The sequence below is a fragment of the Staurois parvus genome, unplaced genomic scaffold (assembly GCF_062004578.1).
Source record: "Staurois parvus isolate SC_StPar_1 unplaced genomic scaffold, SC_StPar_1.0 ptg000566l, whole genome shotgun sequence".
NCBI classification, from domain to species: Eukaryota; Metazoa; Chordata; class Amphibia; order Anura; family Ranidae; genus Staurois; species Staurois parvus.
In genome coordinates, this window is record NW_028318362.1 from 5,758,120 (window position 1) to 5,775,892 (window position 17,773).

The 17,773-nt window shown below is 40.3% G+C and overlaps 1 protein-coding gene across 2 annotated transcripts in view; it reads left to right on the top strand.

Annotated features, from left to right (window-relative positions):
* The window catches only part of RAP1GDS1 (Rap1 GTPase-GDP dissociation stimulator 1), a 149,945-nt gene that overhangs the window by 113,444 nt on the left and 18,728 nt on the right, over positions 1-17,773 (top strand). For both annotated transcript variants that reach the window (XM_089691643.1, XM_089691644.1), the window contains 3 exons: positions 9,155-9,298; positions 13,237-13,368; positions 16,131-16,265. In XM_089691643.1, coding sequence (XP_089547769.1) covers positions 9,155-9,298; positions 13,237-13,368; positions 16,131-16,265 — 411 coding nt within the window. The remainder of the gene's footprint in view (positions 1-9,154; positions 9,299-13,236; positions 13,369-16,130; positions 16,266-17,773) is intronic.

Below are 17,773 nucleotides of genomic sequence, written 5' to 3' on the forward strand. Positions count from 1 at the left end.
CTGGGCTCAAATGTACTATCTATTTTTAAATCCTAGCCTCAACTGTCTGATCTATTTTTTGATCCTGTACTCAACTGTTTTATCTAGTTTTAAATCCTGAGCTCAACTGTTCGATCTATTTTTAACTCCTTCGTGCCAGGCCTATTGTAGGATGACTGCCGAGCAGGATCCCTGTTGTCCAGGGGGGATGTCATATGAAGTCCTCCCAGGATCGCATACTTTGCGTGCGCCTTTTAGGGGCTGCGCTCCAGCGCAATCTGTCACTGGCTCTCTCCACTGGACACAGCCAATGACAGATTACTACACTGGCCCTCTGCCAGTGTCATGTGATCACTGTGACCAATCACAGCAGATCACATGACAGTTGTAAACAATGAATGGCTTCCTTTCATGCCATTTATTGCTTGCAACTGTGCTGTTAGCTGTATCTGTAGCATGTCATCAGCTGTGGCCAATCACAGCTGATCACAGCAAAAACTACTGAATGAATTGGTTTCATTCAGTAAAAATGCTTGCTTACACCAATGAATCTCATTGGTATAAACAATCATAATGTGTAAAAAAAAAAAATAAAAAAAAAATCCTGATCACTTTCCCAGAGCAGTACAATGTTACTATGGTAACATTGTATTGCTCTGGTCACAGAAGTAGAAATAAAAAATCATACGTTTGTGGTTTTTTTTTTTTAATTCTTTTATAATTTTTTTTTTTTTTTTAACATACCATCGTCAGTCAGTGTCCCTGATCACATCACACCATTTATATGATGACACTGTACTGCATTGGTGACAGTATGTACAAAAAAAAAATAGTGAAAAAATTTTATTACTTAATTTTCCACAAAATAATTATAATTTCAAAAAAATTGCCATGCCTCTTACTAAATACTTCAGACTGTCTATTTTCTGAAAAGCTGTCTTTTGGGGGTATTTGTACTCTCCTGGCGTTTTTGGGCCTCAAGAAATGGGATAGGCAGTCCGTACATAAGGATTTATCGATTTTTAGATCTATACCATAGTTTGTGGACTCTCTAACTTTCCTACCAACTAATTGATAAACACTGATTTGGGTTATTTTTACCAAAGAAATGTAGCAGAATAAATTTTTGGCCTAAATTTGTGTAGAAAGATTATTTGCAAAATTTTATAACAAACAAAGAAAAACGTCTTTTTTTTTTTTTTTTCATTTATAGTGAAAAAAAACAAAAAACACAATGGTGATTAAATACCACCAAATTTTGTGTGTGGCAAAAATGATAAAAATTACATATGGGTATAGTGTTGATCACCTGAAAGGTGAAAATTTGGCCTGGGCAGGAAGGGGGTAAAAGTGCCTGGTAGGGAAGTGTTTAAATCCTAGGCTCAACTGTTCAATCTATCTTTAGCTCCTTGGCTCAACTATTCGATCTACTTTTTAAATCCTGGGCTGTACTGTGCGATTTATTTTTAGATCCTGGGCCCAACCGTTCAATCGACTTTTAAATCCTGGGCTCAACTGTTCATTCTATTTTTAAATCCTGGGCTCAACTGTTTGGTCTATTTTTAAATTTGTAGCACTTAAAAAAAATAAATAAATAAAAGAAAAGCAATTAACTAGCGAGGCCTAACTAAATAGTAAGGATCATGTGCTCAACTGTTCAATATATTTTTAGATCTTGGGCTCAACTGTTTACTCTATTTTTAAATCCTGTTTTCTCCTACATTTAACCCCCCTCCTGTTTGGTCACCTAGTCAGGGTGCAGCCACATAATGCCACGTCTGTGGCCTATATAAACCACTAAAGGGATACCAGAGGTCATGCAGCCCTGGATAAAGCAAGCCTTATTCTTTCCAAGGTGGAAAACCTCATTCCAGCTCTAAATCTAAATACTGGAAATAGAAAATTTTGCAAGTGGTCTTCTCAAGTCGCCAGGGGGCATTCTCTGTGTGTGAATGGACAGACAGAGCGGCAGCTCGGGAGCGAACCTGCCCAGTTGCCCCCATTGTAAGTTGCTGCCGGAGGGAGAGGCCAGGAGCCCCAGCGGGGGACCTGAGACGAGGAGGATCAGAGCTGCTCTGTGCAAAACCACCAAAAGTTAAGTATAACATGTTTTGTTTTTTGTTTTTAAACTACCATTAATATCATTCTCAGGCTGTCATCTGAGTGTTTTGTATCTGTTGACCCTTGATTTTCTGAAAGTCTGATTGCTATGTTGACCTCCCCTCAGTCATGGGCTCCTGTGCTGTATTACTAAGAATGGGAATTTTTACTTGTAATTTCCATGTATTGGAGTACAGTCCAGGACACGGGTTCCTCCCCACTGTACTCTGTTTCTCCTTATTGCTTGCTTCAAAACTGCAGTCCCACTGGCTGGGTGGGATTATTTAAGGGTGCACTGGGGGCATTCCTAGCAAAGATTTTGCCAGTGTCCAATCCCCTGAAGATAGCAGCATATAACGCATGGTCTATGAATACGAGTCCTGTGTCCTATACTCCACTCTAAACTTTACAGGTAAGTCAAAATTCCTATTTTCCTTCTCTCAGGACTGTTACCAAAATGTGGTTCACAAAGAAAGCTTTAATACAAAGCATTGACACATTTTCTCATTATTAAAAGCAAACTTTACTTCTGAATGTCTCTGTAAATGTCATCTAGAGTAAATAATACTTGTGTTTGTTTGGTAGTGGAGGGGCAGGGGGGATAAAAATGTGAAATTCCTGAGGCACAGTTGGCATCAGAAAGGAGAATTGTGTGCTCGTCAGCTGTTCGTGTTGGAAAAGCTTTGCTGTTTAATATGCACTTAAAGCAACATCTGTTACACAAAAAAATCATCCTGACAAGTGACTGCTGCTGGAAGGTTGATGTTTATTTAAGGCAGCAAGTGGGTGTAAAATTTAAATGCATATCCGGTAATCTACATATTAAGATTTCATGATCTGATATATGTTAAGACTATGTATTAAAGTGGTCACACATGGAGAGATTTTCACATCCATGTGCAGACAGTTGTAGCATAACAGGATTTTTTTTTTGTACTCGCTGTAAAATCATTTTCTTGAGTTCACCGAAGGACAATTCTGCTTTAGGTTATCACTTATTGGATGTAGTCGTCTACTGGAGTAGGACACTAGGTACAACTAAACAAAAGGCAGTCCTGGGGGGGACTTGCTGGTAGCCAAAAAAACCCACACCACAAAATAAGCTCCTTTTAAATAACAAATGGCAAAAACAGAAAGGAAAGAAACGCATGGGTAGCAGGAAAGGACAAGGGATGGCTGTGATGTCCTGCAAATAAATGCAGAGAAAAGGAATTTACTGTGAGTGTAAAAAAAACCGAAAAACTTTTGTTCATCTTGCGTTCATCTTGTGCACCTACTGGGATATCCTAAAGCAGTGCCACAACAGGGTGGGAATAAATAACCGGAAACCAGGATAACAATCTTAACTTCTACATCCGCTTTGCAATACTTTTAAGTATGAACTGATGACCACGTGGCCCCCTTATAAGCCTCAGAAATCAATGCTTAATAGCAGAAAGCCCAGAGTGCACTTACTGCTTTCATAGAATGGGCCTTAACTGGAAACAGTGGTTCTCAGTGCTTTATAGCATATGCTTGGACAACATATTGTGTGATCCACCGGGAAATGGTAGCAGTTGACTGTGGACCCTCTTCAATCATGAACTGGGAATCTGACCTATGAAACCCAAACTTGGCATTTAAATACAATTGCCTTGACTTCATCTGAAGAATAACAGGCAACTTCCCAATGAATGCTAGAAAGTCCCCCTGATCCAGGGACACAACTACTGAACAGTTCAAGTCTGCTTTACTTGAACAGCATAAAGTGGTTTGAGTCGCAATCTTTTAATGGTTCTTAGCCACAACTGGAATCACCACCCCTTAGGTCAATAGTCCCTTGAGGGGCCAACATAAATCAAATAACTGCTGAGGAAAGGTGTGTGTTAAACTTGATTGTGTAGCCAGACACATGTCCAGCGTGTTAGTTTGTGAAAACTAGAAGTCATTGCACAGGTGGGGACAAGACTTCCTTAGGAGGAGGCCTTCTTTGCAAGATATGCCAGGCCTGGATTGTCAGGGACAGTTAGCCTCCGCAGAGGTAGGGGGTTTAATCCCCTTATCTTGACCTGAATTTGACTCTACAGTAGGTGTCGAGACTGCGTCTGGACAGAGTTGCTTGGCCAGTGCTTATTCCTTGCCTGTGGCAAGGAACACTCAAGGCACAAAACCTTCCATAATGACCGACAGGGAATTCAGGCATGAGGATGGCCCTGGAATACCTAATGCTGGATGAGAGTAACCGAGGATAGAAAAGATGCTGCCGGCAATGGCTTAAATGCATTACAAAACATATCCCTTACATCACCATAATATATTTGAAGCAGAAGGGAATCTCTGCCCTGCAAGCCCCCAAGGACATCCAACCCCTCCTATCTGACATGCTGCTCCTGACAGTGCCTTCTGGGCTAACACCAAGCTCAGATGGATATCACTGAGTAGCCATTAAGTCTGAAGCTGATAGCGCTTGCACACTGCAGGACCACTCATTCCTTAGCAGTCTTCTGGCATTTGATACAGTACACACATGGCCACTACTGCTCCCCCTACTCTCACAGGAGCTGTGGCACGCTACCACCCCCAAACATGCGTTCTGTCATTGCTCTTGAACCACCAGTTCTTTCAACTATTTTAATTCCGACAGCTAGTAGACCCCATCACCTGGAAATTGCTTTCCTTAGAGCAATTACTAACTAAACTAATAACTAAATTTGATTTGCCATCTACAGCTCATTATGGTTGTTTCCAGATAAGACATTATGTTCTCTCCATGACCCACACATTGCAGTCTTCCAAACCTTCACCCTTTGAAAGATTACTTGCTGAAGGACCCTCTCAGGCTTAATCTCAGATGCCTATAAGCTGTGAAATGCCTACCCCTTCCAGACACTAGGTAAACATGCCTTCATGCTGTGGGAAAATATCCTAGGGGACAAGATTATCTTAGAAACCTGGCAAATTATTTGGTCCCAAGCTACCAAAAGTTCTATATGTACACTCTACAAAGACAATTTTTATAAATGACTCTCTTTTTGGTATCTCGCTCCAGAATTTCTGCATTCCATACATCCTACGGCCAGTGACTGTTGCTGACACTGCAATTGTGCTAAGAGCTCCTTTATTCACATTTACTGGAGTTGTTCTCAGATTGTACCTTATTGGAGAGCAGCCTACCAAATGTTACGATTATTTGACTCCACTTTTCGCTTTGCCCCTAAATTGTTTTTGCTGGGTCTGAAAATTCTTTCAAACCATGCAAAAAGCTGCTGAGGCATATACTTACAGTGGCCCAATGTTTATTGGCGCTTAACTGGTAAAAAAAAAAGTACATCTCCCTCTCAGGAGACGTTATATGAGAGAATTAGGGATGCTCATGGAAATGTTGACTGCTGGCCTTGGAGAACAATTTGGAGAGACATAATCAGGTTTGGGAGCTATGGTACTCGCAAGAAGTTCTACCATAGTGAACCCCTGGGTTTCTTTTTGCATATTTACTCTTCAAAAAGGCTCGTGGAGAGACACAGACCTACCTCTTATTTTCTCTTTCTCAACCTGCTTTCTCCTTTATTCCCTTTTTTCTTTCTTTTACTACATTTATGCTATTTGGGTTGGTAGCATTGCCAAAACACCAGTTGTTTGACCTTTTACTGCTAGATGGAAGTCTTAGGTCGCATTTAGCAGGTCCCAACTGCATGAAACTTCATCAGAGATAATTGCATCCTATTTTTCCACTGTTTTTCATATGCCAATTTCTGATACACTTCATCAGTGGTAGATGTGTGCCTGAATGGCAGCTTACAATATCTATATAACTTGTTTTGAATATTTTCTCTTTCAGAGTGAAACGACTTTCACTGAGTTGTCAACTGACTTCTCATAACTGCTTTTTCTATGTACTACTGTACTTTGTATTATTAATGAAAATGTCCAATAAAAGTTGTTACTTAGAAAAAGAAAGAAAGAGACTATGGTTTTGCTACCTAGGATAAGAGTGGACCAGGGTGATGCTTTTTGGTGATACTTGCTGGCTGTCCACTCAAAATTTGCAGGACACAACCGGCTTAAGCCAAGGGTTTGCAGACTTGAATGGGAACAGAGTGACAGACCATTCTGTTAACCATTCATATGTGCTTCCACCACCCCTCTTCCATCTCCCACAAGGGGAAAAAAACCCATAGGCTGCCCACAACAAAGCTGGAACATCATAGCCAAATAACGACAGTGCATACCTTACAAAAGTGGAGCTAATTAAACTGTCTTTTAGCATATAGAGACCCTGGTGCAGACAGATTTTGCAAAAGTGTTTTGCCTGTGTTCTAAAAGTGGAACAGTGTGCAATAAAATCAAGTACACTTTTTTTGACAGGTACATGAATTTGGTGCATGCTGCACCACTTTTAGAACGCACTCAAGACTTTAACAAAACCTGTCTGCAACAGTCTATGTGAATTCCAGGATAGTCTTCAGCTCATAACAAATGTGCAAATAGTGCAAAAACAAAAAGCAAAGATTCCTTGTATACGTTTATAAGTAGTGAAAACTATATTGAAAGAAGTCCACTTCCATGTATTCCAAAAACCGCTATGTATAATGTAGCCGGTGACACACTCCTCCACTAGCAGAAATAATAGTTCTCTTAATTCTCAGAGAATGAGTCCCTTTAATGCACTTCCCCAGGCAATGGGTTAAAACAAACAGCAATAAGCCCCACCGGCACCCTCGTCTGCTCCACCAGTCGATTCCACAGCATCAGGTTATAACGTGACCATATTTGAGAGAAAATAAGTTTCATAGTGTGATGCCATCAAACCATCCGGATTTATAAAATAAAACACTGCCTTCAAGCAAGCGCGACATAATCCAAAGTCTAAATTCTGAAACACTGCTATATACCCTTTCAAGCCAACTTTCTAATAGGGATATTTGGTTCACACATATTGCAATACATGTTTAACCATTTGCCGCCCGCCCTATGGCTGAATGGCGGCCGGCAAATGTCATCAGCGTTCCGGGTGGACGCCATATGGCGTCCTCCCCGCACATACGCAGATTGCGCTCCTGCAGAGCCGTGCAGCGGCGCGATCTGTCACCAGCCGTGTACCTCGGACACGGCCGATGACGGATCTGAGTATCGGCCCCCATTGCCGGTACCATGTGACCTGCTGTGACCAATCACAGCAGGTCACATGACAGTTTTATACAATGGATGGCTTCATTCATGCCATCCATTGTATACTAGTGTCTAGCTGTGAATGGTCACAGCTAATCACATGCACATGTCATGTGATTAGCTGTGGCCAAATCACAGCTAAGCACAAAAAAAAAAAAAACCCTGAATGAATCAATGTCATTCAGGTAAATGCTTGCTTATAGCAAAGTAATTCTTTGCTATAAGCAAATTGTGTAAAAAAAAAAAAAAAAAAAAAAATACTGATCACTTCCCCAAAGTAGTACAATGTTACCATAGTGAAATATGAAAAAAAAAATCTTAAAAAAATTTAAAAAAAAAAAAAAATATATATATATATATATTTTTTTTTTCCATACTGTCACCAGTCAGTGTCCCTGATCACCGCCATGCCAGTTATATGATGACGCTGTACTGCACTTTTGACAATATGTAAAAAAAAATAGTGAAACTAATTTTTTCAATTTTTTCATTTTCCAAAAAATTATGACAAAAAAATACAACTTCAAAAAACTCGCCATGCCTCTTATGAAGTACGTCGGACTGTCTAATTTGCAAAAAGGGGTCATTTGGGGATATCTGTACTGTTCTGACATTCTTGGACCTCAAGAAATTAGATTGGCCGTTAGTACTTCAGGATTGATCAATATTCAGATCTATACCATAGTTTGTGAACTCTATAACTTTCCTACAAACTAAATAATACATCCTAATTTGGGTTATTTTCACCAAAGACATGTAGCAGAATACATCTTGGCCTAAATTTATGAAGTACAATTATTTATTTGCAAACGTTTATAACAGAAACAAAGAAAAACGTGTGGTTTTTTTCAAAATTTTTGGTCTTTTTTTGTTAATTTAGCAAAAAATAAAAACCCCAGCGGTGATTAAATACCACCAAAAGAAAGCTCTAGTTGTGTGAAGAAAATGATAAAATTTTAGTTTGGGTACCATGTTGTATGACCGCGCAATTGTCATTCAAAGTGTGAGAGCGCTGAAAACTGGCCTGGGCAGGAAGGTGAAAAATTGCCCAGTATTGAATTGGTTAAGCTGGCCAACTGCGTCAAAGTCCAAAGTATCACACCGTGCTGTGGCTAATTGAACTAATGAAATGTCACTTGGTAACATTTCAGTACGTTTCTAAGCCAAAAAATAAAAAAGGTTAGTTTCAACTTCACACACCAACAACTGTGCAGTAGTGCATGCTGTTGGTGTGATCCAAAACAAAAAAAAAACAAAAAAAACTTTCAGTTTTCTCTTAGCCACCTTGCATAATCCCACAAATAACAGTTGAGCCTGCCAGTGGAGTCCACCTAATGCAGCAATAGTGTTGTGCTGCGTCTACTTTAGAGTTGCAACAGCCATGTAGACTGTGCCATGGAAGAATGTTGCAGGGGACATGGCTATCAGCATTTTCTCTGCGTACCGTTATTCAGAAAACTGACATTTCTGCTGATTGAATTATTCATGGCCTTCTTATACAATTGGACTTTGATGGCAAGATCTTTGCCTCGATGTTCCCAACAATGTCCAGCAGCAGTGGGGTTTCTCTTCTTTTTATTTTACATTATGGAGAATATTTGGCTTCATGCAGAGCAGTGTCTGGGGAACTGAGGCATGGAGATCTCATAATCTATAGCTTTAGTGAAATATAAAAATACAGTGAGGGATCGTACCCAACAGTATCTTGGTTGCACTGTGGTAAAATGCCCAATGATACATCTCATCCACCTGTTAAATCACAGGTATAATTTTGCAAATTCTGTAGATGCCTCAAGAGTGCTGCAAGTCACCTTTATTACGTTAGCTAACAGCTTATTACCAGATGGTATTGTGTGCTGTTTGTTAAAAGCATATCCTTATGGAGCTTCTCTGGAGTGCATTAATGCTTGCTGTTTGTGTTTTCCAGATGCTATTAAACTGCAGCTTGTTGAAGGCGGCCTGGTAGAATGTTTACTTGATATTGTCCATGAAACTGTGAACAGCGAGAAGGATGAGGACATTGCAGAGCTGAAAACTGCATCAGATCTTATGGTACTGCTGCTTTTAGGAGGTAAATACTATATTTGTTTTTTTGTTTTTAAAGGTTTAGTCTACCTTTTATTGACATTTTCCAAAAACATCCCTGTGCATTACAGTGTGGTTAGTACATTACTATGCTGTGCTCTGTTACATAGGAATGCTCACTTTTTAAGCTGCTTATTCCATTTCCCTCCCATCTGTGTCCTGCAGATGGCAGGACATGCCGAGCATTGGATGTGTGGCCTGGGAACTTCACAAATGAGCACTCAGCTTCATTCCCTGCCCACACATGCACAGTCCACTCTTTTTTTTTTTCTTCTCTTTCTCTTTTGCAGAATACCAAGTGCTAGGTAAGTAAGTACTGTCATGCAGGATGGAGAGAGGAAGACAATGGAATAAGCAGCTGAAAAATAAACCTCTCTAAACAGAGCACTGCATATTAATGTATGGAGAACTAACCCTTTGAAGTTTATCTAAACCAAAGAACAAATATTTTATGTTTTGCACCTAACTAGTACTTGTTTATGGTGGCTGCATTAGTTTTCCCTGTTCAAGCTTAGTGGTGCTAAAGGCTGAAGGTTTTTTTACCTTCATGTATTCTATGCACTCCACCACTCCAAAAACTTTCAGGATGCAGCTCCCCACTCAGCTCCCCTAACACTTACCTAAGCCTCATCTCGATCCAGCATTGTGCAGGAGAGCATTGGCTTTCCTGGGCCTCTCTCTCCTCATAGGCTGAGACACAGCAGTGTGAGCCATTGGCTCCTGCTACTGTCAATCACAGCCAGTGAGAAGAGAGAGTCCCGGGAAAGCCACTGCTGTCCTGCACAATGCTGGATCGAGATGGGGCTCAGGTAGGTATTAGGGGGGCTGAGGGGGCAGCTGCACCCTGTAGATTTTTTGGAGTGGGGGGCAGGATTGAGCCACGGTCTGTGTTTCCAATAGATACACAGAGGCTTCTCAGGAGTGAGCATGCACAAGTGCCCCCAGAGCAAGCATCGAGGGGAAGGGGCCAGAAGCATCGGCAGGGGACCTAAGAAGAGAAGGAGCGGGGCTGCTTTGTGCAAAACCATTGTACAAAACAAGTAAAATATGATCTGTTTATTATTTTAAATAAAAAGCAAGGTTTTAGAACCAAGAAGCAGGGGTATTACCGCTCAGGCAAACAATCCGAATCAAACCAAGGCAGGTGCAGGCTCGCCACCACACTTGATGCAATTGGAAGAAGGGTTAGCTGCACACCAGAGGATTGATGAATTATAGCAAATATCTATTGGTCCATAGGACACATAGAACACCAGGACATGTATACAGAACTTAACGAGTTTTACATGATCTCGTGCTTAATCATGATTATAATTCATCAATCCTCCGGTGTGCAGCTAACCATTCTTCCTAAGACTTTAGAACCATTTTAAGAAAATGTTATGTTAGTGCAGAACATATCTGTTGATCTTGCCAGAAATGCAGTGTCATCGTCACTGCCTGTGCACTGAACTGATATCTCAAAGTTATCTGCATTCCTAGCTATCTTCTGTGCACTACAAATCCAAAACACCTCACCTCTGTAATGGAGATGGGGAGGAGGAATTGCTCTGTAGTTCTTAACACTTCTGTCCTAGAGTGACAATTCTGCTTTTCTATAGTTATAGTAACTGAGCATTGTTCCCTCCCCCCAGGGCAGGAAGTGTGCTATTGGCAGAGTCACCAGGTGAAAATAAACGGGAAAAAAAAAGGAAAAAGTAAGCTAATGCAGCCACCGGGTTTAGATACACTTTAAAGTCATGAAAGTAATATGTAATCTGCAATTGCTGACCTCTCCTTCTGAATTTGCTAGCTGCTTGGCTGTACTGTGACATTCAGTCATTGCCCTGGAACAAACATGTCTAGAAGAATTTCTGGCTTGCTTTCCTCATCTGCATACTGGATGATGGTCAGATAATCAGAAATATTGTAGTCGGAGGGTCAATATAACAGCCCAGACACTAGCATTTTGAAGAGGAATTCCACAATGGCTTCTGCAGCATTTATTTAATGACTGACTGACTGGTTTACTTGAACAACATTCTGTACATGAACTCCCAGTATTCCCACCAATGTGGATATTACTAGAGAAGTTTATAATTGGGGCAGAGCGGCCAGCTGTCCCAGACTCGGGGGGGGGGGGGGGGGGGGGGGGATGCTAAAAGAAAAGTCCTGATATAGTCATTTCAGCTTTGCCGTTCTTAAGTTATTCCTTCAGAGGGTGATCAGCAATGGCAGCATTTGTGTTTTATTTCAATAAAGATTTCTTTTAAATCCCAGTTGTAGCCTAAGCTTTTACAGCCAAAGCCAGGGAGTGCAATTAGTTAACTCTTAGAGCTTAGTAGTATTAGTGCTCCTGCATTACCCTGAACTCCATTTTCCTGAAGCCCGCTGAAGATAAACATACTGCACTATGAAAGCAGAAGTCTATCCCTAGTGGTCCAACACATCCCCTACACAATCATAACTACTGTGCTCCATTCAGCAACATTTGTGCTGCCTGCCTTTTTGGAGCTAAATGGTTGTGATTCATAGATGGTGTGTCCAACTGTTGGGGGTAGACCGCTGCGCTCACACAGACCACAGCATGTCCATTTTAGCCAGCAGTGCTAGAGAGATCCAGTCATTAGAGGACATGTAAAAGCTTGGGCTAAAGTTGGACTTAAGGATGATCTGAAAATCATACACAATATGTATGCACATTTGCCTGTACTGGAAGCATTTTTTTCTGTGTTATCTGCCACCATCATATGAGTAATTTGTTAAGAGTTATCACTGCATATGAATCAAGTTAAACTTCAAACACTGCTTAAAGAAATGTTTCACAAACCCATATAAAAGCAATAAAATAATGCATGTGAAGTGACTGTTAGTATAAAGATAAAGACACAGTGGAGTATTTTCATAATGTTTGGGTGGCATGGATGGAGTACAAGGATTCCTCCAAATTTCAAGTCCACTTCCTTAATTAACTGTTTTTATCAGATATTTAATTACAGTTGCAAGCCCTTCCTCTTTCTACTCTAAATCCAGCCATAGATGGATTGATTCTCAGCCAGTTCAGCAGGGAATGGCCTGAGATTCGATCCATCAATGGGCAGGCTGATTGTGCCCAAGTCAATCCATTGATAGACTTGGTTAAAACCACCATGTTGGATTTTTAGCATGCATTTATTGCCAACAGCTATAGCTGCTAGCAATAATCATTGTGTTCTCCCGGCATGCACAGCTCCCTGCACCCTCTTGCCAGGAGAACACTATAGCTCTGCAGGAGGGATTCCCCTATCAACACTGACTGGTTGCAGGAAAGAAAATCACATCTATCTCTATGCCTGCCTTACTTATGTTACTCCTCTCCCTTCCATCTCCTACCATTCTGCTTGTATCTGCTCTTCATCTTGCTATAGCTCCTATATTCTTATGTTGCCCCTTTTCCTCCTATTTCCCCCTACCCCATCTCCTCGTCCATAATTTCTTTCATATTCTCTCTTTACTTAATCTTTCCCTTCCTCTTTGTCTGCTTTCCCCTCTTTACATTCAATTCTACATGTTTGTGTTTCTGTTGATTTCTTAATTTTAAATATTCTGTCAATATTTCCCCATCACTAAATAAGTTTGATATCTGCTTGCCTTTTTGGATTGGGTAGCCAATACTATGTATGTGGACTGGAGCCTCATATCTTATACATACAGGCACATACTGTTTCACAATCTACTTTTTCAATAAAACGTGTTTTGACTAAAAGCAAATCACAGTTTGTGTAATTATGCATGGTCCAGGTATATTGGCGCCATTTAATGAAAACAGTCCAGGGCCCATGTTAATTAACCAGTGTTGGTTGTTGCTTTTAGCAACAAGAACTGTCTTGTTTTGGTTTGACTTCTTTTTCTGTGCAATAGGTTGTGGTAGCACAGATTTCATTTTCAATGTGTCTGTCTTCACAGATGAGTCTATGCAGAAGTTGTTTGAGGGGGGTAAAGGAAGCGTCTTTCAGAGGGTGCTGTCTTGGCTTCCATCTCACAATCACCAGTTACAACTAGCTGGTGCCTTGGCCATTGCCAACTTTGCCAGAAACGGTAATACCAATCAATTATGTGAATCAAAAATTGTAATTCTGCTACATAGTATAGATATAATGTTAATTATCTGCTGTTTCCTGTGGTGTTAGATTTATACTGGAAAGAGAAATTAATTTTGTATAGATTGGCACAGGGCTGCTTGCTTACTAGGGGAGCTTACAGTATCAATTCCTGGAGTGAATTCTGCTAGGAGATATGCTACATCACTTCCCCTCTGCTGAACTCTCCTTCAGATTGTTATAATACCAACAGTGAGAGCTGTTACAGCCTAGACAGGTGTGGCTTGAGATTTCCCTGCCAAGATACTAAAGCTGGCCATAGATGGATCAATATTTGGGCAGTTCAGCAGGGACCGACCATATTTCGTCTATCTATGGCCTTTCCCATTTGTGTAAAGTCAATATGATGAACAACTTTTCACGAGCAGGCTTGTTAACCGCTTGCCGACTTCCCTATAGCAGAAATACTGCTACAGGGCAGGACAGGTGCTCAAAATCACGTATAGATACCCGATTTTGCAGATCCAGGTAGGGGGCGCATGCGCCCTACCCGCGCCGCCATTCGTGGCCACGGCTTTTATTCACCAGGTCGCAACCGGTGATTAATTGCCGGCACCGAGTGATTTCCAAGGATCTCCGAAGGAGAGGACGTAAATTCCAAAACTGCCGCCCTTGATGTAGTGTTATCGATGTAGAGTTAATGTGTTAGGTGTAGAAAATCAAATGACAGCACAACCTGCTCTGACAGCTACTCTGCTGCTGCATTTGACCCACCCAGACTCTGTTTGTCAAGAGTAACCCTTTGGACTGGCATTTTAATTCAAGAAAGCCATCAGAAGATTTTTAATTTCAATTATAAAACAATTTTGTACTGTTTTGGCTAAGGCACATTATCTATCCAATTTTAAAAAAAATTCTAAATGATGTGCCCATTGACAAATCAAATATGCAGTTGTGCTAAAAAGCTTGCACACCCTTGCAGAAATCATGAAATTTTGGCATGAATATTGAAAATTTGACTGATTATGCCAAAAACCTATCTTTAAGGATAATGATCATATGAAATAATTTATTATCACAGTTGTTTGGCTCCTCTTTAAATTCTAATGATAACAGAAATCACCCATATGGCTCTGATTAAAAGTTCACATATCCTGGAATGTTTGGCCTTGGTACAGACACACAAGATGATGTGCACAGGTTAAAATGGCAAATAAAGGTTAATTTCCCCTATCTGTGCCTTTTAAAATTATTAGTGTCTGTGTCTATAAAGTCAATGAGTTTGTTAGTTCTCACGTGCATGCACTGAAAAGACTAGATACTGAGACATGGGGAGCAGCAAAAAAGAACTGTCAAAAGACCTTTGTAACAAGGTAATTGAACTTTAAAAAGCTTTAATAAGATATTCAAAGCCTTGAATATGCCAGTTAGTACTGTTCAATAATTTATTAAGAAGTGGAAAGTTCTGGGATCTCTTGATAGCAAGTCAAGGTCAGGTAGACCAAGAAAGATTGCAGCCATGACTGACCGAAGACTTGTTCGGGATACAAAGAAAAACCCACAGGTAATTTTAGGGAAAATACAGGCTGTTCTGGAACAAGATGGTGTGGCTGTTTCAAGGAACATAATATGATGCCACTTGAACAAAAGTGAGCTGCATGGTCGAGTCGCCAGAAAGAAGCCAATGCCACAATAAAGCTCAGTTACAATATGCTAGACACCACCTTGACATGCCTCGCAGCTTCTGGTACAATGTAATCTGAAGTGACAAGACCAAAATAGATCTTTATGGTCACAACCTATATTTCAAGAGTGGTCAACAGCAACGAGAGAACCATCCCCACTGTGAAGCATGGTGGTGGCTCACTGATGTTTTGGGGGGTATGTGAGGTCTAAAGGCATGGGAAATCTTGTGAAAATTGGTAACAAGATGAATGCAGCATGTTATCTGAAAATACTGGCAGACAATTTGTATTCTTCTGCATGAAAGCTGTGCATGGGGTGCTCTTGGACTTTCCAGCACGACAATAACCCTAAACACAAGGTAAAGTTGACCCTCCAGTGGATTCTGCAGAAAAAGGTGAAGGTTCTGGAGTAGCCATCTCCTGACCTAAATATCAAGCCACTCTAGGGAGATCTCAAATGTGTGCAGTTCATGTAAGAGGACGAAAGACTTTGCATTATTTGGAGGCATTTTGCCAAGACAAATGGGCAGCTATACCACCTGCAAGAAATCGGGGCCTCATAGACAACTATTACAAAAGACTGCATGCTGTCATTGATGTTAAAGGGGCAATGAACAGTATTAAGAACTACAGGTATGCAGACTTTTGAACAGGGATCATTTCATTTGTTATTCTACAGGATTTATATAGTGCCAGTTTGCACAGCACTTTACAAAATGAAGGTAGATATTACAGTTACAATACAATTTGGTACAAGAGGAAACAGAGATCCCTGCTTGTTAGAACGCACAAAGAGATGACCTACAATTGAATGTACATCCCATAAGAAATAAAAGAATTGTGTTTTGGCAACTCATGTTTTCTTTATAAATGGTACTGTGTGTTTCCAATTCTCTAAAGTTATGCAAACGTTTGAGCACAACTGTATGTTAACATTGTAACCTGCAGTAAAGAACTTCCATATGATATGAATGAACATTCAAATTGCATGAACCACATACTGATCTTTACTACATATTAATCCTGTCTTTGTGTGTGTTGCCTACCAGGGTTGACAGTAATGTGTTTACTTTAGATGGGAACTGCATCCATATGGTGGACAATGGCATTGTGCAGAAACTCATAGATCTTCTAGATAGGCATGTGGAAGATGGCAATGTAACAGTACAGCATGCAGCACTAAGCGCCCTAAGGAACTTGGCCATTCCAGGTAAGTTTACAATATTCCATTTAAAAGTGAGCATTAGAGGGCAATGCCATACTTAAAATGGCACTTGAGTCAGAAAATTAAGTCCTCATAGATCCCGTGACGTTGGCCCCTTTTGCAGGTATAGCCATGTAAAGGCTTAAAAATAAGTTCCTATACTGTATAAAATCCAGTTAAACACTCTCACACCCTGCTCTGCACATGCTCAGTTGCGGTCTATTTTTTGGCACTATGTCAAACTTGTAGTGGCCAATCTGCTGACCCACGTAAAGATTTAATGCTGTTCATGGACTCATGGGATTCAGCAAAATGGCAACCTCCAAGAAGAAACGGGAACAATGCTGAAGGCAATTTGCATCACACACTAATTTGGTAGCGTAATTATTAATGTGGAATGTATGTTCTTTGTTAAAGAACATTGATTTTTTTTTTTCTCAAGTCATTATGGGTAAAGTGCCGCTTTTAGAAAACTAGTGGGGCAACAAGACATTGTTTTAGTCATGGACTTAATCATCCAGTGCTTATCTGTTCCTGTCCAAAATTTATGATGCTGGCCAGCTTGTGGAATGTGCGCACATAAAGAAACTCACACTGACACCTTTGGTCTGTGAAAACTTCTCTCTAATTTATTGAAATGAAACCGTGAGCTTATATATGAAAAATGATGGGAACATCACATGATAACAGCATAAGCATTATATTAGTCTTTGATTGGTCACTTTACACGAAAACAATCTCCGTCATGGTATAGGTGTGATCTTCTTCAGTCTTATCTTAAAAAGAGAAAAACATTCTTTTGTCTTCCAAATCACACGATGGGAGGGGGTCTGTTCCTGTGAGCAAATATTTCTTAAGCAAGGATTTCTTAAAGTACCACAAAGCCCAGCAGGCAGAAAATATTCACACAACATATGTATTAAAGTATAAAAGTAAATATTTATAAAACGTATAGAAATAGCGTATATATATATATTCAATAGGAAACGAAATAGGCATTTTACCAAATCCATCACCGTCCCCCCTTAAAATGACTATTTTCCTCTGTCCCTATAAAACCTAGCTCATCTGTCCTTATGTACCTTGGAACTCTTTTGTGCTGTACGTTAGACAAGTGATGACTATTTCATCACCTCCCTTGCCACAGACTTTGTACATAAGGAAGTCAGATGCTATCCCTACAAAATTGTGAGATTACTATTGGCGGGGAGGGACCGTAATGGGGTGTAAGGTTTTTCTTCATCCATCATATGGGGATCCTCTTGGTCCTGGTTCAGGAAGGTAGGTGTTCTGTTGTCTACAGCTTTGCTTATTAACTTCTTTACAAATGATAGAATACAACATACAATCAGAGCTAAAAGAACTAGAATTATTAGTACAGTTACCCCTATTTGGGCGAGCACTTTTTTCCACCCACTCATCCAGCTAAAATATTGATCTCACGGGTCTGAGATACCTCAGTTCTTCTTCAGCTCCACTGACAGATCTTCCAATTTATTTATACCCAGAGTAAC